The 27,131-nt window shown below is 43.9% G+C and overlaps 3 protein-coding genes across 7 annotated transcripts in view; 2 read left to right on the top strand and 1 right to left on the bottom strand.

Moving 5' to 3' along the window:
* Positions 1-2,621: 2,621 nt before the first annotated feature.
* Positions 2,622-9,683, top strand: slc3a1 (solute carrier family 3 member 1). 2 transcript variants are annotated; one of them, XM_056435536.1, is made up of 10 exons: positions 2,622-3,607; positions 3,992-4,171; positions 4,305-4,450; positions 4,892-5,017; positions 5,439-5,558; positions 6,952-7,076; positions 7,808-8,009; positions 8,159-8,341; positions 9,032-9,157; positions 9,251-9,683. In XM_056435536.1, the coding sequence occupies exons 1-10, from the start codon at positions 3,223-3,225 to the stop codon at positions 9,680-9,682; spliced, it is 2,025 nt and encodes a 674-aa protein (XP_056291511.1). In that variant the 5' UTR covers positions 2,622-3,222; the 3' UTR covers position 9,683. The 2 variants fall into 2 exon arrangements, with proteins under 2 accessions (XP_056291511.1, XP_056291510.1); XM_056435535.1 differs by having other exon boundaries at positions 9,032-9,683.
* Positions 9,684-9,865: 182 nt separating this feature from the next.
* Positions 9,866-17,314, bottom strand: prepl (prolyl endopeptidase like). Of its 4 annotated transcripts, XM_056435531.1 has the most exons (15): positions 16,997-17,314; positions 15,864-15,992; positions 15,682-15,748; positions 15,202-15,382; positions 14,934-15,022; positions 14,716-14,842; positions 14,422-14,638; positions 14,030-14,221; positions 13,504-13,716; positions 12,660-12,835; positions 12,223-12,439; positions 11,848-11,997; positions 11,461-11,587; positions 10,307-10,395; positions 9,866-9,949 (listed from the first exon to the last, which is right to left on the bottom strand). In XM_056435531.1, the coding sequence occupies exons 1-15, from the start codon at positions 17,111-17,113 to the stop codon at positions 9,866-9,868; spliced, it is 2,175 nt and encodes a 724-aa protein (XP_056291506.1). In that variant the 5' UTR covers positions 17,114-17,314. The 4 variants fall into 4 exon arrangements, with proteins under 4 accessions (XP_056291506.1, XP_056291507.1, XP_056291508.1 ...); XM_056435532.1 differs by lacking the exons at positions 9,866-9,949; positions 10,307-10,395; positions 11,461-11,587 and adding an exon at positions 12,096-12,124 and having other exon boundaries at positions 11,854-11,997; XM_056435533.1 differs by lacking the exons at positions 9,866-9,949; positions 10,307-10,395; positions 11,461-11,587 and adding an exon at positions 12,054-12,124 and having other exon boundaries at positions 11,911-11,997.
* Positions 17,315-17,552: 238 nt separating this feature from the next.
* Positions 17,553-27,131, top strand: part of camkmt (calmodulin-lysine N-methyltransferase) — a 93,911-nt gene continuing 84,332 nt past the window's right edge. The window contains exons 1-3 of the mRNA XM_056435660.1: positions 17,553-17,847; positions 19,019-19,197; positions 19,646-19,710. Coding sequence (XP_056291635.1) covers positions 17,686-17,847; positions 19,019-19,197; positions 19,646-19,710 — 406 coding nt within the window. The 5' untranslated portion in view covers positions 17,553-17,685. The remainder of the gene's footprint in view (positions 17,848-19,018; positions 19,198-19,645; positions 19,711-27,131) is intronic.

Genomic DNA, 27,131 nt, shown 5'->3' with positions numbered 1-27,131 from the left:
GCTTGCAGCTAATGAAAACCTCAAATTCAATATCTCAGAAAATTACAATATTACATAAGACAAATTTAATCCCTGTTGCTTGGGCACCTTTTTCTCCCACACGTGTTCCTTCTACTCTACTTTCCATGAGTACGCTTGGATCCAGCACTCTGTGAACAGACCCTTTGGAAATGACCTTTTGTGGCTTACCCTCCTAGTGGAGGGTGTCAATTACCATCTTCTGGACAACTGTCAGGTCAGCAGTCTTCCCCATGATGGTGGAGCCTTCTGAACCGGACTGGCAGGCCATTTAAAGGTCTAAGGAAACCATTTAAATTTCTTTTAATGATTTTGATATGACTTAATGATAACTATTATACTTATGAACTTTAATTAATATTTTTAATGAAATAATAACAGCCCCTTCTCTCTCATGGCTCAGTGCTAATGGATCCTTCAGTACGCTGTATGCCTTTTGAGCTTTTTCGAAGACCATATATTTTATCTTTTTTCTTTCGCTCTTCTTTCAATTATCTGTCTTGGACCCCCTTCACTTTGGCTGTCTCTTGGACCCCATGGTGGCAGGCCTTCTATTAATTGCTCTCTATGTCTCTTAGACACGATATCTCCGCTCACTTTCCCTGCCTGTAATACCTTCCCTCCTTCAAGGTGGCTGTTATTGTCTCTCAAGGTGAAGCCCACTCTGGATCCCATCTCTAGCCTCCTCCTCCTACAGATCCTTCCTCTCCAGCCTTATTGTCGAAGTCTTTTGAAATCATCATAATAGTTTATTCATCAAAATAGTTTTGGTAAGAATTTTCACACAGATTCAGCATCAAGACGCAAAAACAAAAATGACCTGACAACGGCAGCAGATAAAGGACAGGACTACTCTTGTCCTGGTGCTCTTAACCTTAGTGCTGTCTCTGGGACCACCTTGAATGGACCATTGACCATGAGACCAGCGTTCGATTGGCATTTTGCCATGGCACTTTTTTATTTAAATTAAACCCTATTAATCATGGATCTCAGTTTATTTATCAGTCGATCTCAGTTGTATTTTAATCACGACGTTAATCAACCACTCTACAAGGTTCTGTGCTTGGACTTATTTATACCTTGTTATTTTTCTTCCTTTACCATGCGAAATCCTCCATAAACTCATAACATTTATTATATTATTCATGTATATCGAGAAAATATATAAACCAGAGGAAACCAAACCAAGAAGAGCATGAACTCTGTAAAAGTCAATAAAAACATGGATGACCTGCAACTTCTGAAACATGTTAAACCCAGGATAAACCAACTTTAATTATTTCGGCCCGAGCACCTCAGAGATCAATTATCTGGTGATGTGGATTTGATGTGGATTTGTTGCCTGGCATCACTGTCAAAGAGAATCTGGCGTTATCTTTGATCTTCTTGATCTCTTTTCACTTAAAAAGCAAATCTCAAGGACTAAATCTTATAATCAACATTGTATTTCTAAAATTCAAAAAAAATCAGTCACAAAAAGTCTCAAAAAATTGCAAAAGTTGCGTTCAAATCGTTTCACTGGGATACGCTGGACCTTATTAATCGCACAATCTAAATAATCTCTCTCCATCTCCAGTTGATCCAGAATGCCGCAGCTCGTGTTCTCACTAAAAAAAAACTAGAGATCACATCACTCCTGCACTAGCTGCCACTGCTCTCACTCTTTTTAAGAATCAATCACTCTTAAATTCTTCTCTTCTCAAAGCCTTGATTTGATTTCTCCATCATCATCTATCATCATATGTATCCCAATATTGCCCATACCACATGCTCACTGCTCGCTCACTAAAGGAGGCTCACTAGTGTAAAGAGTCTTAAAAAAGTAGAATGGGAGCAAGAGCTTTAGTTATCAAGCTCCTCTTCAGCTTTCAATTTCAGTCCGATCAGTCCACACCAGTCTCAGTCAGAGACTTAAGACCTTCCTCTAACTTGAAGCTTATAGTTAGGGCTTATAGTTAGTTAGAATGGTTCACCCCCACCTGCCTGCTGATGCTCCCTGCTTATGCTAGGCTTTTTAGGATTTGGGGATGCACTGAGTACCCATCGCCTCTTTCTCTTCTTCTCCCTTATTTATGAATTCATCTCTCAATCTACTAACTCTGCTTTTCTTAACTCCGTCTTCCCCGAGTTCTTCACGTTCATCATCCGGAGATGACATGCTGAGAGATCATGATGGATCGTCTGGTCTGTGGAATTCCTGCTCCTGACTCCTGTCCTGACTGTCCCTGTGAACTCCACTGTTGAGACTCCGCTCCTCCCACTCCTCACCGCCCCCTGCCTGATGGATGGATCGGAGTCTCCATCGTCCAATGGAATCCCTACTATGACTGAACTATACATACTGTCATATTCATCATATTCATATTAAAAATCATCTGTCCTTCTGTACATGACACATATTTGCATCCTGTCCATCCTGAGAGGATCCTCTGTTTGCTCCTGCAGGTTTCTTCCCTTTTTCCCCCCTGAAGGGTTGGGAGTTTTTTTTTTCCGATGTGAGTGTTTGTTTGGGGGGATGTCTATGTGTACAAGATGTAAAAGCACCTCGAGACAAATTTGTAATTCAGAAATTAATATATACAAATAAACTGAATTGAATGGAATTGCAGGTGTTTTCACTTCATTAGCTTCACAATATTCTTATTTTCGGAGATACTGAATTTGGGGTTGTAATCACCCAAATTAAAAGAAATAAAGGCTTGAAATGTATCACTGTGTGTTACAACGCACAGTGATACATATAATATATGAGTTTCACTTTTTTGTTATGGAATTACTGAAACAGATGAACTTTTCAATGATATTCTAATTCAGTGAGATGCACCTGTACTGCAGGATAACGCATGTATAAGACGTATAACCCTAGCACACTGTTGCAACACTACGATAATACAAAGTATGACAGTTACATCGTTATTATTTGATATAAATCTCCATTCCTCAACATATCTCAGTCAACACTGCAACAAAACATTGTAATCTCTCTACCCACTCCCATCGAAGTCTCCTGCTTCCCACATTCCTCAGGTGGCACTGTGCGTGTGCGTGTGTGTGTGAGAGAGAGAGAGAGAGAGAGAGAGAGAGCAGCACTTTGGCCTCCAGCAGTTACATTGTGTAATGCTGGCTCTGCGAGTCGGTCTGACTTCCTGAAGAATAGTTTAATCTTCCCCGTTTTATCTCCGAGTTTCCCCCCCTGCGTGTCCCATGGCAAAGGATGCCGTTAGCGTGGAGCTGGAGTGCACCCGGAACCCGGAGTACCGGGACGTGGACGGCGGGTCGGTGGCGGACAACGTCCCGGAGGAGCCCGAGGGGAAGCCCTACGCGGACGCGGAGTACACGCAGATCCAGCCGTACGCCGGGATGCCCAAGGAGGTGCTGCTGCTGCACTCCTCCAAGGCCCGGTACCGGGTGACCCGAGAGATCCTCTTCTGGCTGATGGTGGCGTGCACCCTGGCGCTGGTGACGCTCACCGTCACGGTGATCGCGCTGTCCCCGCGCTGCCTGAACTGGTGGCAGGTGTCCCCGGTGTACCAGGTGTACCTCCAGTCCTTCAGCGACTCTGACGGGGACGGGGTCGGAGACCTGAAAGGTAAAGATGACCCCGACCCCCGGAAACAGATCTGTCTTTAATCCTCCTTTACGCGCGAGCTATTTATTGGTTATTGGTTATCATCTGTAACGGCTTCATTTATGACTATTATGCCATTTTAATAATAGAGAATAACTTTGTTGCCGGGTTCACACTTTTATTTTGAAAAGCCTAGTTCTTTAGTTTATCCTATGCATTCGAAAAAAATACCTGCAGATTCTCTGGACCAAAAACCCATGTATCAACAGTGTGTAAAGTGAACCCACAAGCATTCACACCAACACGTAGACCCATCACGTAGTTTTAAATGACCACAGAGAGGGTTGAGCTCTTCTTGGTCTCCGGACCCTCTGGCATCATCCATCACTGTGGTCTCTCTGGCAGGACTCCATGAGCAGCTGGATCACTTCCAGTACCTGAACATCAAGTCGGTGTGGCTCAGTCCTTTCTACCGCTCTCCCATGAGGGACTCTGGCTACGATGTGGAAGATTTCGGGGCCATCGACCCGCTCTTTGGAACCATGAATGATTTTGAGGAGCTTCTGGCTAAAATGCACAGCATAGGTGTGTATGTCTCTCCCCTATATGAACAGGATGGACGCTGGGTCGTCACGTCTTGGGTATTAGGGTAGCAGAGTTGTCTTGATGCCACAGGGTCCATGTCTTGTGCTTTTACTAATCTCTCGGTTCCCTCCAGGTTTGAAGCTGATCATGGATTTCATTCCCAATCACACCAGCGACCGTCACCGCTGGTTCAACTTAAGCCGGGCGACAGATCCTCACTACAAGGACTACTACGTCTGGAGCGACTGCAACGGCTCCGCGCCGAGGCCTAATAATTGGGTGTTGATTTTCACTGAACCTTCGCTGATGCGTTGCACTCAGTGCGTTTTCTCACTCCCAGGGCGCCAAATACCGACGCTTTGTCGCCTCTCTGGGCGCCAGATACCACCAGATACCGCCAGATACCGCCAGATACCGACACACAAGACACCGTTTGGCCTGAGTGAGACACACCGGGCTTTCAAGACACTACACAACACATCCCAGTCATTATAAGACACTCAGAGAAAATGACCCCAAACACCCTCACAGTGCGGACCGGTCAAACACACACTGGACTTGCAGCCAGTAGACCGGTGTTCATGTCCCAAAGTGCTGTTGGGTTATTTTAAAGTTATGTTAGCGATGTCCGTGACATCTTTTCTGAAGTTTATGCTACATGTGTTGGAGTCGTTTCTTAATGTCTGCACTTTCTAATCCTCGTCTCCTCCTTTCTCCCAGCTGAGTGTGTTTGGGGGATCGGCGTGGACTTACGATGAAGTGAGAGGACAATGCTACCTGCACCAGTTCTTCAAGGAGCAACCAGAGCTGAACTTCAGGAACCCACATGTCCGCAAAGAGATGACCGTAAGATGACCCCACCACGGATACATCTTTTTCTCACACACAATATCTCTGCTATGCTAAAAGCTTGTTTTTTTGGGTGATTTAAATAACATATCTCATACTAAGATCATAAGTCAGCGTCTTTTCCACTGTCCCATGATTGTTAAGGGCTTGTTACACAATCCGCTATAATTTGCAGCTTTATAATGTGTGATTATGGCCATCTGATTAAACATTAACGTAAGGTAGTTAACCCTTGTGAGTTTTTAACTGCCAACTCAAACAGGGAGTGCAAAGAACAGCACAGACGGCCTGTTTATTGTGCATTTTTATGACAATATTCCAATGATCAAATGACACCCGAGCAGAGTTTGGCCTTCAGCGCACTTCCTTTTCCACAGCATGTAATTCCTGAAGTCTCCCCTTATTGATTCTGTTTTAGGATATCATTCATTTCTGGCTGGGGAAGGGAGTGGACGGGTTCCGGATGGGTTCAGTGAAGCACCTCCTGGAGGCCGCACACCTGAGGGATGAACCACAGGTGGACCCAAACAAAGCACCAGTGAGTGTCCCCCTTGTTAGCGCCTCACTCTAATGGTCTCGGTTTGTGACGAGCAGCGATGTCTGCCGGCTTAGTGCGGGCAGCTGTTCGCTCCTCGGCCACCAAAGATGGTCGGTCTGTCTGGGCGGCTCGCTGAAATTGATCCGTATCAAATGGCGCAGCAGGTGGGGCGCATTTCACGCTTTAGCTCCATTCACATTTCATTTCGGAGAGTGACATCTGAGGATGATGAATTCTCGATGCAGACACAGTTTGTTATTATTTTGGATACATTGACGATGAAAAAAATACACATTTATTACATTATTATAAGCGATGAGACTAAAGACCCATTTCCAGCCCCCTTCTGAGATGGCCGCAAGTCATAAAGTCTGGCTTGTCATGTTTATTAATTAATAATAATAACAAAGCATGTTCAGATGGCCAGGCAGTGAGGTACATAACCTTTAGCTTCTGCTCTTTTGTGCACTCATCACCAAGCAGCTCCTCTTCCTCTGAGCTCCACTGAAGCAGGACTCTCCAGTGGAGCGACACAATCCCCCACTGAGTGGGAGAGCACGCAGTGTTCCTGATTTATTGTTAATTTAACTCTGGCTTAAATCTCAGGTTCATCGCGTTCCTCCTGGAATTCAAAGGGGGGGGGGGGGGGGGTCATGATTCAGCCACAGCTCACAAGTTATTTCTCACAGAGGACAGATTAGCAGAAAATAGTCATATTTTGGTGGATTAGCAATTCACTTAGAATAACAGAGTTCTCCTCACTGCTGCGTTGACCTGCGACTCATATTTAATCGTCCACGGCCAGCGTTTCATGCAATCTGAAAAAAAAGTGCAACTACTAAATTGCAACAAAGAGTGACCGCTGTGTTTTTATTGAGGGTTTGAGACATGTATCACAACCTTCATCAGAACTGACCAGCTATCAGTGTTCTCATTTGGGCTTTAGTGGTTTGTTGCTGGTTGTACCTTTAAATTAAGACCAATTGTGTGCTTTACTGGCCGTGTGGCAGCACGTCTTAACCACCAAAGCAGGTTGGTTCACTTAAGACCTAGTTATTTTTGTTCTTCATTTTTAAACCTTACTTCTTCATTATTAACCCACACCTTCTGTATCCCTTGGCCTCCACTCTCTCTATCTGATTCCTACTGATTTTCCAACTGCCTGTGACCCGGTGCTTAGGCCTGACAAAGGAACACATTTACACCCAGGCTCTCCTATCCCCCAGTGGGCAGAGGAGAACACAGTTGAGCTCTTTTGATCCACTCTGGTGGATGATCGAAGGGTGGGAGCTTTACTGGGAACGGCCCACTGGTACCCAAAACCAATTCATCCAATAGGCCTGATATCCAATAATAGCTCCATTACCTCATATTTTTATTTACAACAATCCAGGAGACCGTGGTCTCTGAGGGGGACCTCTACCACGACCACACCATCAGTCAGCTGGGCCTGCACGACCTGCTGAGGGACTGGAGGGCTCAGATGGAGGCCTACAGCCGGGAGCCTGGCCGATACAGGTATGGGAGCCATTCAAGAACACAATTTGGACTGGGAATGCTCTTCATTTGCCACTATATAAGATGATTATGATGGCATTAGGTTTACATAGCTCATCAGTCCAATCAACAAACCGAGTAGACCACTAAAACACTGGATCACTTTAATTTGTTGACTGTTTCTGCAATGCAAATACACTTAATTATAACCGTGTATATCATTTTATTCCATCTGTATATTCAATTTTGCTTTTGTGTTTTTCTTACTGCTTTTTTAACTTTATTATTTTTCTTACTGCTCACTACTGTGCACCTGCTGCTGTACTCCTGCAATTTCCCCACTGAGGGACTAATAAAGGATGATCTTATCTTATTCAGAATTGTATTTCTTTTGCGACAGTCCTGTGTATTGTCTTGCGTCACATGCCCTGTTCAATGCAACTGTGTTTCACTGCGGTCTATAAATAGGACAATAAGGTTAACTTGACACATAAGTAACAATACATAATCCCGCTAATTTTTCAGATTGTGCAATATAAAGCTCAGACTAAAATATCCCTCTTTTCTACAGGCCTGGAACCGTTTCTGTATACATTTCTAGTTTACTTATTACATTCTTAAAAGGCTGGTTAAAGGCCAATGAAAGAGTTCAGCAGAGGTCAAAAGGATGAAACTCAAGTCTTGAAGGTTGACGCTGTATGGCCGAGGATCAGATTGCATGTCATCGTAAACACCTTCCTGATCCACTCCAGGTTCATGGTGACGGAGTCTTATGATTACAAGGAGGTGGACAAGACCATGATGTACTATGGCACCTCGCTGGTTAAAGAAAGTGACTTCCCCTTCAACTTTTACCTGCTGGACCTGCCTCAGAATACCAGCGGCTTGTGGGTTCAACATCTGGTCCAGCTGTGGATGGACAACATGCCCGAGGGACAATGGGCCAACTGGCTGGTGAGTCAGGATACTTTATCTCTACATCCCATCTCCCTCACTTTTCTCTCCCATAAACCCAAATCGTAAACTTCACCCTGCCTTCCTCCCTCTCAACTCGTCTCTCTCTCCACCTTCCATGCACTTCTCTTACCTCCACTGTGTATAAGGTTGGGAACCATGACCAGCCTCGCATTGCCTCCACCGCTGGTCAGCCCTACATCCGTGTCATCAACATGCTGCTGCTGACCCTCCCAGGCACGCCCACCACTTACTACGGCGAGGAGATCGGCATGGAGAACATTAACGTCACAGACAGTCAGGCACAGGACCCTGCTGGCAAATACAATGCGGTCAGTACTCTGCCTTCAAGGAAAGAAACGATGACTCCCTGGCCGATTAACTGATGACATTACAAAACAGGACAACATGTGTTACATTACATGTCATCTAGCAGACGCTTTTATCCAAAGCCACTTACAATAAGTGAATTCAACCATGAGTACAAACTCAGAACAAGAATCCAGAAAGTATAACATTTCTTAAAGAAAGCCAAACTACAAAATACCATAAGTAAAAGCCATTCAAGTGCTAATCTGTTTTTATTCAAGGTATAGTCGGAGAAGATGTGTTTTTAGTTCCGAGCGGAAGATGTAGACTTCCTGCTGTCCTGATGTCAGTGGGGAGCTCGTTCCACCAATGAGGAGCCAGGACAGCAAACATCTGGATTTTGTTGAGTGATTAGCTTTGAAGTGATGGAGTCACATGTCGGTTGGTGTTGGGGCTCTTAATAGTGACATAAATGTATACAACTTACCACCAGATGAGTCACCGAAGTTAAATCCACGCCTCTGTATAGAAAGTTCAACCTCTGAACCATTTAACCTTCACGAGGGTACGGCTGGTTGCAGGTGGGTTGTATTTGAGACATTAGTTTAAAATAATAAACTGGCAACTGAGTGCACGTGCATGAAAGTATGTCCATAAACATTCATGATGGTAGAAGCTGAGGCGCTTCAATGGTTCCTGTCCTGTGACTGCAGAGCGCCAGTCGGGACCCTCAGCGGTCTCCAATGCAGTGGAGTGGAGACATGAACGCAGGCTTTAACAACAAAACCAACACCACCTGGCTGCCTGTACACCCGGACTACAGCAGCATCAACGTGGAGGTACAGAACGCTTTCAATGCTGTTTACCTCTCAAGAAACATCTGGCCCTGTTTATACATCGAGTATCCCCCTCGCCCCCCCTTTCTCTTCCAGGTCCAGAAGGAAGATGAAGGGTCTGTTCTGGCTCAGTACCGCTTCCTAAACACGCTGCGTCAGTCAGAGCTCACCCTTCAACGTGGGTGGTTCTGCTCCGTCCACTCCGATGCCAACGTCTTCTCTTACCTCCGGGAGCTGGACGGGCTCGACCGAGCGTTCCTCATGGTGCTTAACTTTGGTAAAGAACCTGCCGTCACAGATCTGTCCTCTGTTGCCGGGCTTCCGGACCAGTTGACGGTGCTGAAGAGCACAAACCAAGTGAGCGACGGCAAGGCGGTACAAAAGTCTCGTATCCTGACGGAGGCAGGGGAGGGTTTGGTGATTCAGTACTCCACCGACACTCGGTTTCATCCAAACCACCTGGAACAGTGCTACGTCTCTGAGAAGGCCTGCTATTTGAGTTTCGTGGATATACTTTATAAATGCTAATATGAATAGAAGATGCCACTCAATGATTAAAAGTTCGCAGCAGCAATCAAACGACCAAGATTCTTTTTTCCGCGTCGGTTCTGTGCGATATTTGTCATAAAAAAAGAGGATCATTGCAGATACATTCAGTGTTGATGTTGATATTAATTTGGGCACCATTGTGTCATCATAATGGTATTTAGGTCATTGCTGTGCTCTCTTCCTCCTGCGGGGAGGCCGAGGGTCCAGGCCCAGCTCTGTGTACAGGAACGCCAGCGTGAGGGCTTCCTGTGTCGGGAAGAAAAGACGGAGGGCACATTTCTCAGTCTGTGTCCAAAAAAGGGCTACATTTAAAATGCTAAACTCCCTGAAAAAAACCCAGATTTTTTTTTAAAGAGTTGTAAAATAAAGATTTAATTGCATTTAGGCTGTAGCTGTGTGGCTACAAATATACACACTGAGGCTTGAAACAACACCGTCTTTACAGAGATGTCACTTCTCAGCATGGATGTGTATTTTCAGGATTAAGAGCAACATTACTTATTGAGATTGCCTTCTTTGTAAATATGTAGGTAAAAAACAAGTATGCAAAAGAATAATTTTCCAAAGCTTCGAATCCCTCGATGACCCACGAGGTTGCATTACCTCCTCCAGCATCAACTCAAAGTCATCTGGTCCGTGGTGATTTGCTCCAGGTTGAATATTCAGAACTACGTTTGGTGCCGTTTCACATTCTGAGAGAACAAGGAAGACGGAGATAGAGGTCAAAGGAAAAATGGGGGACATTAAAAAAAAAAAAAAAATTCCTCCCCTAATTTATAGTAAGCCCACTTTCTTTGCTCTCCTCTCACTGTCTACTTATCCCACATCTTCTCCCCTTCTGTCTCTCTCTGTCTTTACTCTCTCATTCACGCTGCCAGCTGATACGTTGCCCCTCGTCTGCCCCCCTTCTCTGTGGTACGGGCTGTTTCACAAGTGCGGTCTTGACCTTGACAGCTCCCAGTCTGTGGCGTCTAATATCTTGCTCTGATACACTATCTCTTTACCATGCTAATGGGCCTGCCCACCCGCATGCATGTGTCTATGCCATCAGCACTTTATCAAAGACTCCGGAGAACACAGAGAGAGAGACAGATTAGGGACACATAGAATCAGAAATCAGAATCAGAAACAGGTTTATTGCCAAAGAATGTTCATGAGTCACAAACAAACGAGGAACTTTTTTTGGCGGAAGGTGCAAGAATCGCGCACCAAGACACCGAGGCGCATGTGTGTGTGTGAGAACAACAGGAATGTGAGAGAGAGAGAGAGAGAGGTGTGAAGAGGAGCACCACCAATGTGGTGGAGGCAGATTATAAGTGAGATGGCACAAGAGCCTGTCTAAGGGGACATAAGAGCAATTAGCTCACACACACACACACACACACACACACACACACACACACACACACACACACACACACACACACACACACACACACACACACACACACGTTGTTGGCAGTTTCCCCAAACAGACAAACTGCCAGCCACACATCGGCTTCTGCTGCCTCTCTAGACATGCACACTGACACTACTCTTGGGAGCTGACCCTGAACTATTAAAACCTCTGATGATGCAGAAAATCACACCTAAAAAGGATGTGGGAACAATTAGGAAATCCATCCCGGAATGCACACACACACAGAAAAAAACCCAACTTTTATCCAATAACATGCTTGGCTGCACACATATCAATCTATGTAATCAACAAGTGACAGAGTGTGTGTGTGTGTGTGTGTGTGTGTGTGTGCACGTACCAGACTTTGGTTTCCCGGTGAAGTGTGTATGAATGGCGTCGTTTAGCTGCTCGGTGTATCTGAGGACGCCTGCCAGAGGAACCCTGGGATCACCGCTGTAGGCCGTCAGCAGAATCGATGGGTAGCACTAGCTCACAGAATCACACACACACACACACAAAGATGGTGGACCTATTAGTAGTTGACATTGTGTTGTGTTCTTTCAATCAATATCTGCCTACCAGAAGGCCAATTTACATTTCGGGGCCAATTTAATTAGAATAAAACTACATTGTAGCCTATAAGTCAGATCGGATCTAATAATCACAGTAGAAACACCTAAAGAAAAAGAAGAAAAAGCATTACTCCAGCCAATGTACAAAAAAAATCGGCTCTTCCTCTCCATACCTGAGGGGTAATGTTGTGAAGGGGACAGTAGGAGGAGATGGTGAGTTTATGGTTTGGGTTTCCTCCTGGGTTCCCCCATTCATCTCTATCCTCCAAAGTTAGAGGCAGGCTGGGATCCTCCATCGTTCCCAACACATCCAGGAAAGGAGCCTGACCACAGGAAGAGAGATGTCTTTGGATGCGTGCCTGTGTGTGTGTGTACACACCTGAGTGAGAAGCCTGTCCTTCAATTTATATTGAACTCTTACACATTGGCAAACGCCTCCTGGTTAAAGTGCTGTGAGGAAGACACAGAGGCCCTAACATTCTGACAACACTAAAATAGACACACTCCAAGACACAAGAACACAATTCTCAGGTGATTCAACAGCTTACCTGCAGCGTAACCGCCCGCATCATGTGTGGGTGTCTGTTGCACAGCGCTCCTACTGGCACAGCCCCAGCACTGCAGGCTGTGAGGGCCGTGAGGGAAGGAGATGAGGCTCCTAAAGAGACGAGGTGATGGAGACAGGCTTGGAGGTCCTCCACTCCTCTCTGCTTCCCCTCGACACGAGCTTGTCTTTGCCAGAAGAGGCCGCGCTCTCCTCCACCTCTAGAAGGTGTAAATGATAAAGATTCACTTCAACACAGAAGTTGGAATTCCAGACTTAATTATCTCTCAAAGACAATTTCAAGCAAATTCCTGCCACACAACGCCAATACACAATCAATATAAGCAACGGTATTAACGACATAAAGCATGCCTCTCATCACCAAATAACTGATAAGCCAGTCAGGTTGTTTTTTAGGCTGCTGGAGGCCAAATACGTTACCTGATGTGGCAGTAGGCCAGCGTCCAGCCCTGCTCCAGCAGCAGCCTTTTCTCTGGGCAGAAGTCCATGTTGAGGTCTCGGCCATAAGCTCCGTAGACATGGACCAGCAGTGGCGCCTGATGCAAACTCTCCACGGGTTTCGAATGAAACAGCGTCAGCGGCACCAAGGTGCCATCCTACAGAGGAGAGGCAGACAGACTGGTGAGGAGTACACGTGACAAAGTGTTAAATAATCTTGAAACAAGTCACCGGCCCTTCTATGTGTTGAGTTCTACGTGGATGTGTGACTGAATGCGTACTATTGAGGTATTCTCGTCTTGGGTGGCTCTGATAGAAATGAACCTTTACAATCTCCAATGTCAACAAGTTCAATGTTGAAACACTTAAATGTCTTTAAGTATTTATGAAACAGAAACTTGGAATAATTAAATTGAATGACCAGAGCTCTACCCCACAAACGGTTATAGGAGATCTGACCCAGAAATGATCTTATACAGTCATGATTACTGATGAAGTGTTTGCCCCCCACCCCCCCTCCCTCCCTCTCTTGCTTCTCACTCCTTCCCACAACATCCATGGGAACAGGTTCTGTCCGCTTTCCCAGTTGGTGTTGTGGTGTCTACCTAAGAGGTGATAGAAAGAGAGAGAAAGACAACAACCCACTCTGCCATACAGTAATACGATCGGTTGTTGTCCCTCCCAAGATGAGCTGAACTACATGTTCCACCACAGTGGCTAAAAGAGCTTCATCAGTAAGCATGTGAGCCTCAAGACAAAATGCTTACCTCCCTGCCAACAGTGTTTCAGTGTGCGTGCATGCGTCTTTCATATCACGTGTTCTCACTTGGCTGCAGGCCTCTAAGCGTGTGGTGGAATAGTTTCCCTGGCTCTCTGGGGAGGTCCCGTCTTTGGTGCCTGATAAAAGTAGCCCGTCCTCAGGGTATAGACAGTAGGGCACCGGGAAGTGGACTGGAGATGAAATCAAGAACTCAAACGCACTGCGTTGGTCTGCCACACCTGGTTTCTTGGTTTGGATAGCACAGGCCCAGGAGGGGAGCTTGGGAGTATAGAAACACAAAGGTGTAAGACATTAATACAGAAAAGTAAGATATGTGTAGATTTGACATGACTGTATATTTATTGTATTGTCTGTATCTGTGTGTGTGTGTGTGTGTGTGTGTGTGGGATCTGCACTGGCTGTGAAAACAAAATCTCCCTCTGGCACATTAAAGACAATATACAAATATAAAGTAATCCAACAGAAAAACAAGAAGAAATGAAAGAAAGGAAAATGGTAAAGATGCAAGTTAGATATGACTAACTGCAAGATTGCCAGCACGGAAGTAAGTCGAGTTTTGGGTCACACTGACCTGTACAGTGTATGCCTCCTTGGGACGGGTCAGCGGGACCACGACCAGGAGGAGTTCACCGGAAGGTGTTCTCGCGACTAACACGCAGTGGTCGCCGACCACATCCATGTCTTTGATTGCAGTGCCGGGGCCGGGGGTAAACAGAGGCACCCAGGAGGTCATGTGTGGCTCTGAGAGAGGGGCCTGCACAACCTATTTTTTTTTCATTTAAAAAATAAAACATTAGATATCTATCAGCATGTTTTTCTCCAGCCAAAGTTCCAGTGAACAAAAGTAAACAAGGCGTGAAGGATGCCAACATACAGAAACCTTTTTAACGTATTGTCACTTCTCAAACACCGTTTTCACATTGTATTAATGTTAAATCTAAACGGTGTGCGTATAAACTCCACCTGATACTCTTGTCCAGGCCCAGTATTAGTCAGTATAATCAGACTCTTTCTCCAGTGCTCCACATGGTACAGGAGGTCCAGCTGGCGTGGCTGAATCAGGAAGGGCTCTAAATGGGACGCCGTTGTATCAATGAGCAGCACCTCTGAACTGGTCCTGCTGCTGCAGTTGATGCTCAGCATCTGTCTGTCTCTTGAGAGGGCGACCTCCACAAACACACTGCGGAGATGGCAGTGTGTCAACAAGAGATGGCGTGGGAGCAGAGGCAGCGTAGACGTTACATTACCTACACTCACTCAGGATGCGTTTCCTCATACACAGACGTGATCCCGCTTCCACTGGAGGTCAGGTCCACCCGAAACGCGCTGCTGCAGCGTAGACCCTCCAGGGTGGTGTAAAACAGGACCTCGTCTGTGGCCCACTCTTCACACATGCAGACACAAAAGTATCTTAAAAAAAATATTTTAGCCAGGGCACTATTACCTCGAGCTATTTAAAACTATTTAAAACATACCAAAGCTCAAGACCTTATCCAGCATGGCTACGATGAGTGGGGGATCCACAGCTGATGCATTGCTCTTTCCAAGTCTCACAACCACACACCTGCATTGTCACAGGCCAATCATCAGAATCAGATTTTTTTTGCATGTTACATATAAAAGGAATTTGACTTGGTGAAAGGTGCATACAAATAAACAAAAAAAACACAGTACAATAAAAGTTTTGGAAAATGTGTCAGTTAAAGAAAAACTGCTTCCAAGGAAAGGATATGTATATTTGACCTCGGCTCTTCCCTGTGAGAAGGTTTTAGTGTTGCAGCCAGATGCTTTTCCTGTGGGGACAGACGTATTCTCTGGACAGTCCACTGAATCCTCTGCTCCATCTCTTTATTATCAAGTCCTGTCTCCTTCTCGTGTCCAGAGACTTGTCCTAGATTTAGCACCTGCTCTGGAACTGGCTCACCTGTAACAGGGAGAAGACACTGAGCCAATCATAAAAGTTGGAATGACACCATTTCTCATAATGGGACACATTCAAATATTGCAGATGCAGTCGTGGGGATAGAATTATATAAGATAAAGGGTACTTTAGTTTTGTAATCTTGCTTTTGGTTTGCCTCTTTAAAAGTTCTTCAATTAAATCTCCATGGATGAACTCCAGTATTTAGAATTTACTAATGTCACAGGTTTCCCATCCCCAATTTTCTGGCTGTATGAATTGTTGGCATTAGTATTAAAGCTACATTTATGATTTCTGCTTACTCTGCCTCTGGTCCGTTCTGTAGATGCCATCACTCTCAATGAAATACTCATGGTGATGTCCATAGACCTGTGTCAAGAGAATGCACAGTGATACCAAAAGGCTGAATGTTTGTGTCCTTTACACTGAGGTTATATTAAAAAATCATGACCAAATCGAAGCTGAGGCAGAAGGCCGGCCTTACCAGTGAGTGATCAGGTACGTTGGAGAACCTGCGGTACGTCGCCTTCAGTCTCTTGTTGAAATACTTCTGCAAGTCCTTGTACTTCTCGAGTCCAGAGCTGAGCTGATCAACTGACGAGTTTGAAGTGTCCTGAAATAGAACGACTTTATAAATTCTGGAGAGACTTTTTCTACACTTTAAGACTTACAAATTTCACGGGCCATTCCCGTTCAAATCAATATGTGTTTATCCTGTGCTGGAGCAAGTAACTGCAAGTCTAAATATGATGAGTATAATTTATTTTCTCGAATAAATACACGTTGATCATTTCTTAAAGTGTGAGCTAATGCAGTTTAATGAAGCCTGCCTATGTGAAACACGTTATTACCTTCGCATTGAAAATGTGGAAGGTTATGTGTATTTATTTATTTGTATGTGTGTTCCTCGCATAACAAAAAAAGTTTTAAACCGAATCGCATGAAATTTGGTGGGATGATTGGTTATTATCCGGGGACCATTTGATTAGATTTTGGGAACGATCGGGTCAAAGGTCAAGGTCATGAAAAGGTCAAAATCTTCTTGAATCGCATGCAATTTGGTGGGATGATTGGTTATTATCCGGGGACCATTTGATTAGATTTTGGGATCAATCGGGTCAAAGGTCAAGGTCATGAAAAGGTCAACATCTTCTTTTTACCATAGCATGGTCAATTTGTATCCAATTGGCATGCAACTAATGCCAAAATATTCATAATTCAATGCCCAATCTTGTGATATGTGAAGGTATGCGCTCTACCGAGTGCCCATTCTAGTTATTGAATGTTTTAGTACTGCACAATGGTAGTTTTTACTATCTCTAAATGCTCTACAATGATTGCAAGAGACTTAAATGATCCCCTAGTGTCATGTCTCTGTAGGTTGTACATGTGTGATTCGGTAGGGTGGTGTCATGACATACTTTCCAACTACACCGTGGTATTATGCCATAATAACACTACTGTATTATTAATTCCCTGTAGCTTATGCAGAGTGCAGTGAGCCACATCCAAAGGTGCTCGCTTTCAGCCCGGTGCACTCATCTGTGGCTCAGAACAAGACTAGCCTATAGTGTTGTCCATCTGGTAAAAGACCCGACGTTAACCGAACAGCCTTACCGACGTGCAGCAACGTTGGGCGGACGGCGAGGAACTCCCAAGAAGCTCCAAAAACCGTAACCGAGACGGTGTAACGAGACGAGCAGGTGAGCGCAGCAGAGAGGAGAGAATGGCCATTACAAAGACTTACTTTACGTTAATCATCTAAGTGCACACACGTTGGCTGTGTGTTTAAGAAGCCAACTGCCTGGTAATGAGCATTTACCCGTTTGAAATGACAAATAAGCATGCCATTTCGATATTAAATATTAATTGTTTCGTTAATGAGCTAATCGACCCATCCTGCAGTCGGCGAACCGTTGACAGTCGGGCGAACGAATTCTGTACACGTGCATGAGTTCCTAAACAAAGCTCACTGTGGATGACGTAGCAGGCAAAGACAGACTAAAGTTGTCGATTTCAGACACGCGCAACAGCCGCTTTTGAAGGGACGATCGGGCATCGATGTTTCTACAATCTATTGCTATGTCTCAAACGCCAAAAAGTGTACGGAAGTAGCATGTTTCCATTGTGGGTGTAACAGGTGATTACAGTCAAGCGTATCTGCGAACATTTCTCCCTTCCGAGTTGTTTTGAGGGGGGGAAACCCGTTATTTCTGTACAACCACATTTCTACCGATAACTGTGACAACCCTACATCCGGCACATTTGTTTCCAGGTTTATTCCCGCCCACATCTTCGAAGATAAAATGGAGAGGGACTCAAACGGTACTGCAGAAACGACCAAGCCGGCTTCGCCTTTGAGGAAAAATATTAATCAAGACACCTGCGCAGCTAATTCCCACAGCGACCTGGTTGAAACCTGCGGGACTTCTGATGTTGCGAGGGCCAGGTGGACTCTACTGAGACAGGTATTGTTAACCTCAAAGGAGGAAAGCACACACCTCGGGACGGCTATTTGTGCGTGTATGTTTAAAAAAAAAAAGTGTTTTAATGTTCAACATGCAATGCGTTGTTGAGCATTTCTCCTTTTTCTATTTCCGTCAGAATATGTGTCCCTGAAAAAGAGGGTATTGTAGCTGTGGTTTTTTCCCTTGTCATGTCTCCTCCCTAATTTTTGCTTTAACGCAATGGCTTACTAAATTTGAAATACAATTGTACAATGCGGTTTTTAGTAGCATATCATATTTATTCTAAACCCAAGATGGGAGAAATATGGGCAGTGACATTGCCAATAATATAACAGTTCCAGTCTGTTACATAGAATAACAGTTTGTTTGTTAAGCAATCTTGGTTCATTAGTGCGCTGATCTGCTCTGGCATGCAGTTTAACTTGAATCCTTATACCGTCTGTTATGTTTATTAATGAGTAATTCTATAACAATACATTCCAGCTTTACAGTTTTTTATCCTAAGCATCTCTCTTTCTCTCTCCTCTGGCCACAGATTCTGATTAGCATTACATGTACAATAACCTTGTACAAGCAACAGCAGGAGCTGTAGAAGTAGGGCTTGTGCTTTTTCCCATAGATGGGCATTACACAGGCATTACACTCGGGTGACGGGAAAAGCTCCCTCCAATGGGGCCATCTTGCATTCTGCATGTCTTCCTCTTGGCGCAGTAATGTCCTTAATGTGGACACTTTACCAGCATACATACGGTACATACATACATACACACATATATATATATATACACATACATCCAAAGATAGATAGATGCTGTATAAAGAACTACAATATATAATGTAATGAGAGTAGTGTCTCTGTAATAATTCTGTACGTTATGTTTAAAGTAGCCTTTCATTCAGTTCATCTCAGGTAAACATGACTTTGTTATTGAACTTCTGGATGAATGAGAAATGTAAAATGTGTACAATATATCTTTCTCCTCCATTTCTTGCCACGGTCTTCCCAAAGGACCTATTGTCTGTTGAAACAAAACCTCAATCGGTCAAAACAGGAACACATGATTAATTTGTTAAATGCTGAGACTTGAGATCTTATGAGAATATTTACCAGCTCTTTTGTGGAAATTGAAATTCATTAACTCCCCCTTCTTTCCACTCCCGACTCTCTTAGGTGTTGCGTCAGAAGCAGGTGGACAATCCAGATGTCAAACAGGTGTCTGTTCGCAGGTTCGCAACGTTTGACCTTTTCATCAGGAAAAGGATTCTGACACAAGACTCCAGTGATAACTCAGATGACCAGTGGGTGGAGTACAGAAATGTCTACTTTCCCGAATACAGTGCCTTGCTCAGGTACACACACTTGAATGGACACACATCACTACGCTCTAGTTTCACGCAGACACATAAAGCATGGTGACAGATGACACCATACAAGGAGCTGTTTCATGATGCCACATCAGACTAGTTGGGTCAAAGCCAGTACTGAACACTTTACTTTCCAGGTTCTTACCGTGTCTTTCTGCTTTTATCATTTAGGGTAAAAGAGCAGATGGTGATAAAATAATCTAGAATATTTTTTTGGTTTTTAATCTAATCTAATATCTAATCTAACAAATGTTGTAGAATTAAATTAAGCAAAACACCTCCATATTGTCAACGTTTTAGACTCACTTTTTGGTATATATCCTTTTTGAACAATGTGAAGATTATTTGTTGTGTTTTACTATCTCTAAGAAAAATTGTCAAGTACAATATAGTATTCTCCCAAACCGCTTTGTCATTTTTGGGGTCTTTCTAGGGATAACCTGGGCCCTATCAGAGTAAATGAAGTGCTCAAAAGTTTTGACAACACCGGTAATGTCTGTAAGTACATATTTTATCTTACTCCTTGAAAGCATTGTGTTTATAATATGTTTATGTGATTATGTCCACCGTGTTTGCTTTACTTGCACTTCTCCCTGGATTTGATCCCATTCTAAGACACACGCACACACACATTCTACAACTTTGGGTTTGCCTCGTGCTGTTAGTGTTTGATTGAGGGTTTGATGCAGGATGTTTGATTCCATCTCTATGGCTCTTGTGTGGCTTCTCAAGCAGTTTATCATGTACTCATTCCTCCCAACTAACTTCAAATGTCCTTTTAAAGGGAAATTGGGCTTCAGTCTTCTTATTGCTCCAGTCGACAGTGATGAGTAATTGAGCAGAAAAGAAAGGACACACATTGCAAACAGGGGTTGCACATGCTCTACGATGTGGAGTAGAATACCATCACCTGACACGCAAGAGCCTGATTTCACCTTCATTCTGTCATGTTTCTGTGAGGCATATAGCTTGACTGAGTTTACTTCTGCTTGAGTTGAATTTAGTTTCCCTCTGTAATGTTCAGTTATTCCATGTGTCTTTTTAGATCTAATACATCTGAGATAACTTTATTTAAAACAAAAATAAATCGTGTTATGGAGGTATTTCAACCAGAAATGCATGACTCCTCTTTGCATTGTCAGCTACACAAACACTGTCTGTACTTTTTTGGAACAATCCAGCCAAATCGGATTCGTTATGAGATTACAGACAGTCAGTGCGGACTGAAATCGAATTATCCGTTTCTGTAAACACCTTAGTCGGATTATGCGGTCCGACTTGACGTCGAACACACCCTGGATGGCTCGTCCGATCCAGTTGATAATGGACTCTCGCGGCATGTAACTCTGAATTGATTCGCAACTGGACTTGCGTCTTTCGCATCAAATCCTCCCTCGCCCTCTCCTCCCATCGTCGACCCCGGAGGTGAAAGAGGCGATAAATTAAATTCTCTCCGTGTACCTACGGCGTCTCTCTCCGTTATCAACTCAGCCAATAGCGCCATTCCTGCATGCTGTACTCCTATTAACACCATGGAAGAATAGTAGAGGATGTAGCTCTGTTCGCCATCTTTCTCGAAATGTTGTTGTTGGTGGTGGTGAAGAGGTCAAGCGGAAATGGCTGTATCACCACGAGTTGTAATGAAAACAGCGCCGCCTATCGTATCGGATATGACATGCTTTCAAAGGCCAATGATTCGAATTACTCACTGCCATGTATATTGGGATAACAGCAGATCCCCCAAAAGATAGCATAGTCCGACTAAAGCAAGATTCGAATTATACCATCATGTAAACACACTGACTTATTCTCTGTTATAAGTACTTGTGTTAATTGCACGTGTATTTTTTGCATCACCAATGTTGGTTAATTTGTGACTTGTTTACAATTCAACTTTATTGTCCAACTAAGTGGAAATTAAGTAAAAAAAGAAAAATCTGCAGAAACATTGCAACAACGACATGAATCATTAGAAAATAATCCTGTTAATACGATGATACACATCTGATTTGTATGTGGTCCCTTTGTAGTTATTATAAACCTATTTCTGTCTAGGTCCATCTTCACAGGCATGTGATGGGTTATGCTAAAAGTCCTAGGCTAGCGTTAACCAGCCAGATGGCTGGAGTCAGGGTCAGAGGTGAAGGTTATGGCGAGGGATCCTTCATTGAACACTGGGATCAGACCATATAAGTCACGACAGAGCTCTGGCTGCTCTCATTCCAACCTGCTGGAATGGATAATCCCTTTTCTCGACAATGAAACAATAGGATCAATACTTTTTACTTTGTAGAGGAAAAAAATGAAGAGGTCATAATGTTTTTGCCTCGGGGCACTCTCACTGTGCTGTTTGTGATTTTCAGATTCCTCATTCCCTGTTTTTTCTTCATTCTCTTTCTCTTGTTTCTATGAAGTAGAAGCTAATATAAAGATCTCCTCCCTCATTTCTCTTCCCTCACACCAGACATTTCCTGACTGCTTGCAGTATACCCCCTCATCCCGCTTTCTCAATCTACCCCTTTTACCCTTTCTCCTCTTTCTTTCTTCCATCCCTCTTTCCTCCCAGCTGGAGCCGTGCTTGGCCAGATGGGTAACTGAGTTCCTGTCTTGGCCGGTGGATTAGCACAGCCGGAGATGAGAGCATAAAGGTGGGGAGAGGAGAAAGGGGGGAGATGGTGGGTGGGCATGCCAGAGGTGGAGTGTGTGTGCGCGCGTGTGGATATGTGTGTGTGTGTGTGTGTCAGGAGTGGAGAGCCACTAGCAACAGGACCTTGTTCCTCAAACAATGAGCCAGCCATCTCCCTCCTGTTCTCCATCCCATGTTTGGGACTAGTAATGCGTGAGATCAATTAGGATTGGTTGAGAGGAGGCTCTGAAAGGCCTCGAGGTGACCCTGTCAGAGCTCTGGGGTATATTTTTGGGGATGGGAGTCAGATAGAAACCCCTCTAAATACACAAACGCACACACACCTGCTTATATCTGCCCCTCACAAAGATTTACAGCCATTCACTTCCACACAGTCTTGCTAATGAACACATATTCACGTCTTTGCCCACCATCACATCCTCTCCACCTTTCCTGCTATCTTGATAATCCCCCACCCCTGAGGTGTGGACAAGCCAAAATCCTGGGGGTCCTCCTGAATAGCAGGCTAAAAAGCCTGGCCGGATTAGTCCACTGCCTCCAAAATGTGTAGACTCAGCTTAGAATTGCTACCTCCTCCCAGCATGACCCTCTCACCCGGCTATTGTGTTTGTCCCACCACTGTGCACGGATGTGACCAATATGTTGTTTCTTAAGGTGACGATAAGCTGGAGTCAATGGTTTTATTTCAAGACCAGAGGAGCTGACAAGGAGTCTCAATGAAGGTGTTTTAGGAAATGGAGTGTATCTTATGACATCATATCCCTGAGGGGACTCGGACAACGTAGAGTTTTGAATGTGTGGGCTCTCGGGCACCTCTACCTAAATCTAATGAGCATTTCATTTATTTTTAGAGAAAAGATTCAAGCCCAAATTCAACCATATTTATGGTTTAATGGAGAATGTGTGTATAATTTACAGCCCATTGCCTAAGAGTATGTGCTGTAACATAGGGCATGCTCTTACAAATAACCTTATTCTTTAATTACGCTTCTGACGAGCAGGTTCAGAATATACGCAGTGTCATCGGGTCGGGTTTTGTTTCACTGCCGACTTGGGTCTCAGATCTGTGTATCGATAAGTCTAATACCCAAGTGCATCTGAATTTCGGGGTTTGAGCATTTTAGCTTCATCCTACGGTTTATTTGCATCAGGTTTTACTGTGCATATCCCTTCTGATCAATTCTCATTAAAACAAACAAAAAGTACACATATCAGGTTGAGTTATGTTTTCTACGTCTGTGTTTTGGATTGGGTTCAACACTTTGGACCCACGAAGACCTACTGTATACCTGGGGGTACCTGGGTGTTTTATAGAGAGTACGTCCATCTGACAGGTGACTTTTGGTCATATAAGTACTATCTAAATTCACACAAAGTACCCCCTCTTGTGGTCATTTAATAGTCGTGGAACGGCAGTTACATTTGTAACTCGTTATATGTCGTCAATGAATAATTGGGCTTATTTCAGACTGGTCTTGATCACTTTGAACAATTTAAACTCTGAACTTCCGACCTTCCTGGTTGTCTAACTGACAGCGGGGGCTTGTAATTTTAAGAGAGCTTTGTGCGGCCGTTGCTTAGGGTTTTAGGGGTGCTTCTTTCCTGCTAGGGATCAGGATTTAAGGACACAATACAGGCCCTTGGGGTTAGGTGACTAAGAATGCATCAGAGGAGGTGTGTCATGCGTTTGAGAGGGTTTAGGAAGAGCTTGTTGACATTGCAGAGCTATTCGTAAGAGGGCTTGTTGGGTTGTGGGGTGACTAGTTTGGTTCGTGTTGCAGGCAAATGTCACAGTGAGGAACACAAACAGGCAAACCAGAGCTGTCCTCCACTGGAGGCCATTGAAGAAGCTAAGACTTCAGACTAATTTAGAGCATTGCTTTCCCTGTTTCTGCATTAGTGTGTGCATCTCTGTGTGGGTAATCAAAAGCCAAGCATCCTAATGAAGCCTAATGGAGCCTTCTTCACTTCAGCTGTCATTGTCTGAATGGCTACTAGCCTTTCAGCCTCTCAGTCATCCCTATTATCTCCCACAGTCTTCACCTATCACCCCCACTGATAAATACTATAAGCCCTGAATACTTGAGTGTTATAAGAGAGAGCAGTGGGGAGGGGGGAGGGGGGGACTGGTTAGGTTAGCTGATCATTTCTGTGTCTCTGATGTTAGCCGTGTTATGAGACCGTTAGTGACAGAGGGGATACATGTCACCATAGTTAACCTACCCTACCAAATAAGCAAGTCATCAATGTTCACAACAGCCTTGTGTTCTTGTCACTTCCTGTCGCAGCTTGGGACAGGTGTGTGTGTGGGTTTTGTATCCAGTGGTTCTGTCACACAATCCTATATGCATGTTTAATTTGTTGTACTGGTGTCTCAGCATTCTTAGGGACTTGTGCGTGTGTGTGCATGCACATATTAGCATGTGTGTGTGTGTGTTGTAATAGGTGCCCCCCGTAGCCTCACCTTGTGCCAAGCCTTTAGCAGAGCCCTGTTTGCATAATTATGCTAATTCATTGTGCCATAGTGTTAATTAGACCTTGTTAGACAATAGAGCTAGACTGGGAGCTGGCAGGCATACACACACACACACATACACACGCTCTCTCAGACTGTTGTGTCAATGACAAGGTTTGTGGTCCCCCTCTGCGCAGTTTATACTGTGCTCTATAGAAATTGTTCTCTACTGGTGTGCTCTGGACTGAGCTCAGGTGTCTCTTACAATTCTGATTTAAACTTATGGAACAAAAATCAATGTGAAACAAGAATGCCACATAACCCTCCTCACAATCTAATACAATTGGTCAATGCACATTCTGTAATCATCTCCTATTCTTCAGAGCGGTTGTTCATTGCTCCTTTGCCTGCAATCTTTTAACTATTTTGTGTTGTCATTGTACATTGTGACGCGAATCAATGAAGCACACCTCGGTTTACTTTTGTTTGACCATAAGATGTGATTATGAGTCGGTCCCGGACCCCTTTCTTTAAGAAGAGAGAATAAGGACGTTTGTATTATTTCTTGAAATATACATTTCTTGAAATACAGGTAAAAGAAATGCATTGTCACTGAAATGTAGATTGTCGCTATTAGAGAGGATATATTGTGTATAGAGTCTGAACGTATCTTTTTATTTTTCAAGACATTTGGTCTAAGTACTCTGAAATGTCAGTGGTATCAGAGATTGTTTTTAAATATATAAATACATTCTACGACAATGAATGAATGACCCCAACTGGACTTTAGAATTATTTTTGTCATAGTGCAACACAAATGAACCGTACCGAGCACAAGTAGAGGCTATTTTGATATGTTGTTTGCTATTTGTGTATGTCCTTCAGAGTTGGATAAAAGTGACGCACTGACATGCTTCATAAGTGTTGTTTAAGAAAATGTTTAACCATTGTCACAGTTAATTTTTCAAAACTAATATAACCACTAAACACAAAGTTAGTCACACAGTGAGTGGATCTAGCTTTTAAAGTGTGTGTGTGTGTGTGTGTGTGTGTTGGTGTGTGTGTCACTTTGTGGTGCAGCAGTAGGGGTTGAAGGTAGTGCTAGCAAGACTTGTGTGGCTTGAGGGCACATTGAAAGAGTAGCCGGTTGACTTAATTGAAAGTAATTGATTTTCGCCTCTGTGGCCTTGTCTCCTCCATCCGTTCACTGGAGGAAACAAGGAGCAGGGACTCGCCTGAAGTGCTGTGGGTGTTGGAAGCATCTTGACACTCGAGAAGTAAACAGTCGCAGCGCTCTATCTGAACACAAGTTGAAGCTAATGTGCATGTCACTGTGTATGTGCATGCACAGACATGCATGTGCACACCAACATTCCCTCCATTAAACCATTGTGACTTTTAGCATAATTGGGATTGAAGGTGAGCGGCTTAGTGTAAATTTGCTCAGGGAGTCCTCTCCTCTTATAGCCAGCAGTTGATTATGTGAATTTGTGCATGACTGAATGATTTTGTATGTGTGTGTGTGTGTGTGTGTCCAGATGCGTGTGCACGTTTGCACTATTACCAGTAAGCGGCGGGGATTAAGTTCAGGAAATGAGTAGAGCGTTAAAGGGTGCTTCCCTGCCTAGTGCTCTTGCATTGTCATCGCTGCTAATGCTCAGCTAATTACAAGGACATACTTTAACAGCAAGCTCAGCCGGAACCCTTGTGTCTCTCCACTTCGTTCCCTTCCTTTCTTGGGTTACCCCCTCACCCTAGAATTAGGGGATGGAATGAAAGACGGAAAGAAAAAAGAAAGAGTAATAACAGGGTCACACCCACACCCACACACACACTAAAAGCTCACCCTCCCTCTGGACGGATACAATTATTGGATTTTTCTCCATTTAAGTCACCCAACCCCAATGTCCCCTCTGGTGCCTAAGCTCAGCATACACTGGCTCCTTCAACCATGTAACACACACAAAGAAAAAGAGAGAATATCATTGAGTTGTGATCATGCCATTGAGTTTAATCACATTAAATACAATATACTCTACCTCATCATGTTATCTTTAAGCTTTTATTCATACGAAAGGCTCTTTTTGTATTTTAAGTAAGTACAAGATGTAATATAAGCTAAGGAGGTTTGCCACACTTACTGTCCATGCATACTTTGTCATTGTGTGAGTCTGAATATTTGTGTGCACCATAAATGTATGCACACACACACACACACACACACACACACAAATGTGCAAAGCAAGCTTGCATTAGAGAGCTAAGTGATTAGTGCGTGGTAGTTAATTTGGCTCTCCTCCCTCTTGTTCCCATCAAGTGCACCATGTGTACTTCCAAAGGCACAAGTGCACACAGTGCAGCGTGCGCATGCTTGTTGATGTGTGTCCGATGTGTGTCCCTGATGATGTTTTAAAACAAATAGATGATTATTGTGATTAGTGTGTTGGTCGGGAGGTAAACGGCTCTCGTCAATGGCTACACGGTCATATGGGAATAGGCTTTGGCTCCCATCCAAAACACTCAGTCTGTGCGTGTGTGTTTCAGAATATCTTGCTCTGCATTGGTTTCATCTGATGTGAGCCATATTTCTGCAGTTTTTTCCAGATCATATCGTCTTGCCACGTTTACAATAATTTCCATGACGGGTAACGGAATAGAAACGTAAATATTTCTTCATCACCAAAATCTTTTATGGATCCTAGGAAACATTTTAAGAGCTCAGAAACATTATTATAGGATTGGTTTATCTTCTGTTTAACTTACAGCGTGAGATAGGCATGCAAATTATATTGTCGCAAATGTGGATATTTATCAAAT

The sequence above is a fragment of the Pseudoliparis swirei genome, chromosome 17 (assembly GCF_029220125.1).
Source record: "Pseudoliparis swirei isolate HS2019 ecotype Mariana Trench chromosome 17, NWPU_hadal_v1, whole genome shotgun sequence".
NCBI classification, from domain to species: Eukaryota; Metazoa; Chordata; class Actinopteri; order Perciformes; family Liparidae; genus Pseudoliparis; species Pseudoliparis swirei.
Note: the sequence above shows the minus strand (reverse complement) of the source record. Positions and strands in the feature narration are given on the sequence as shown.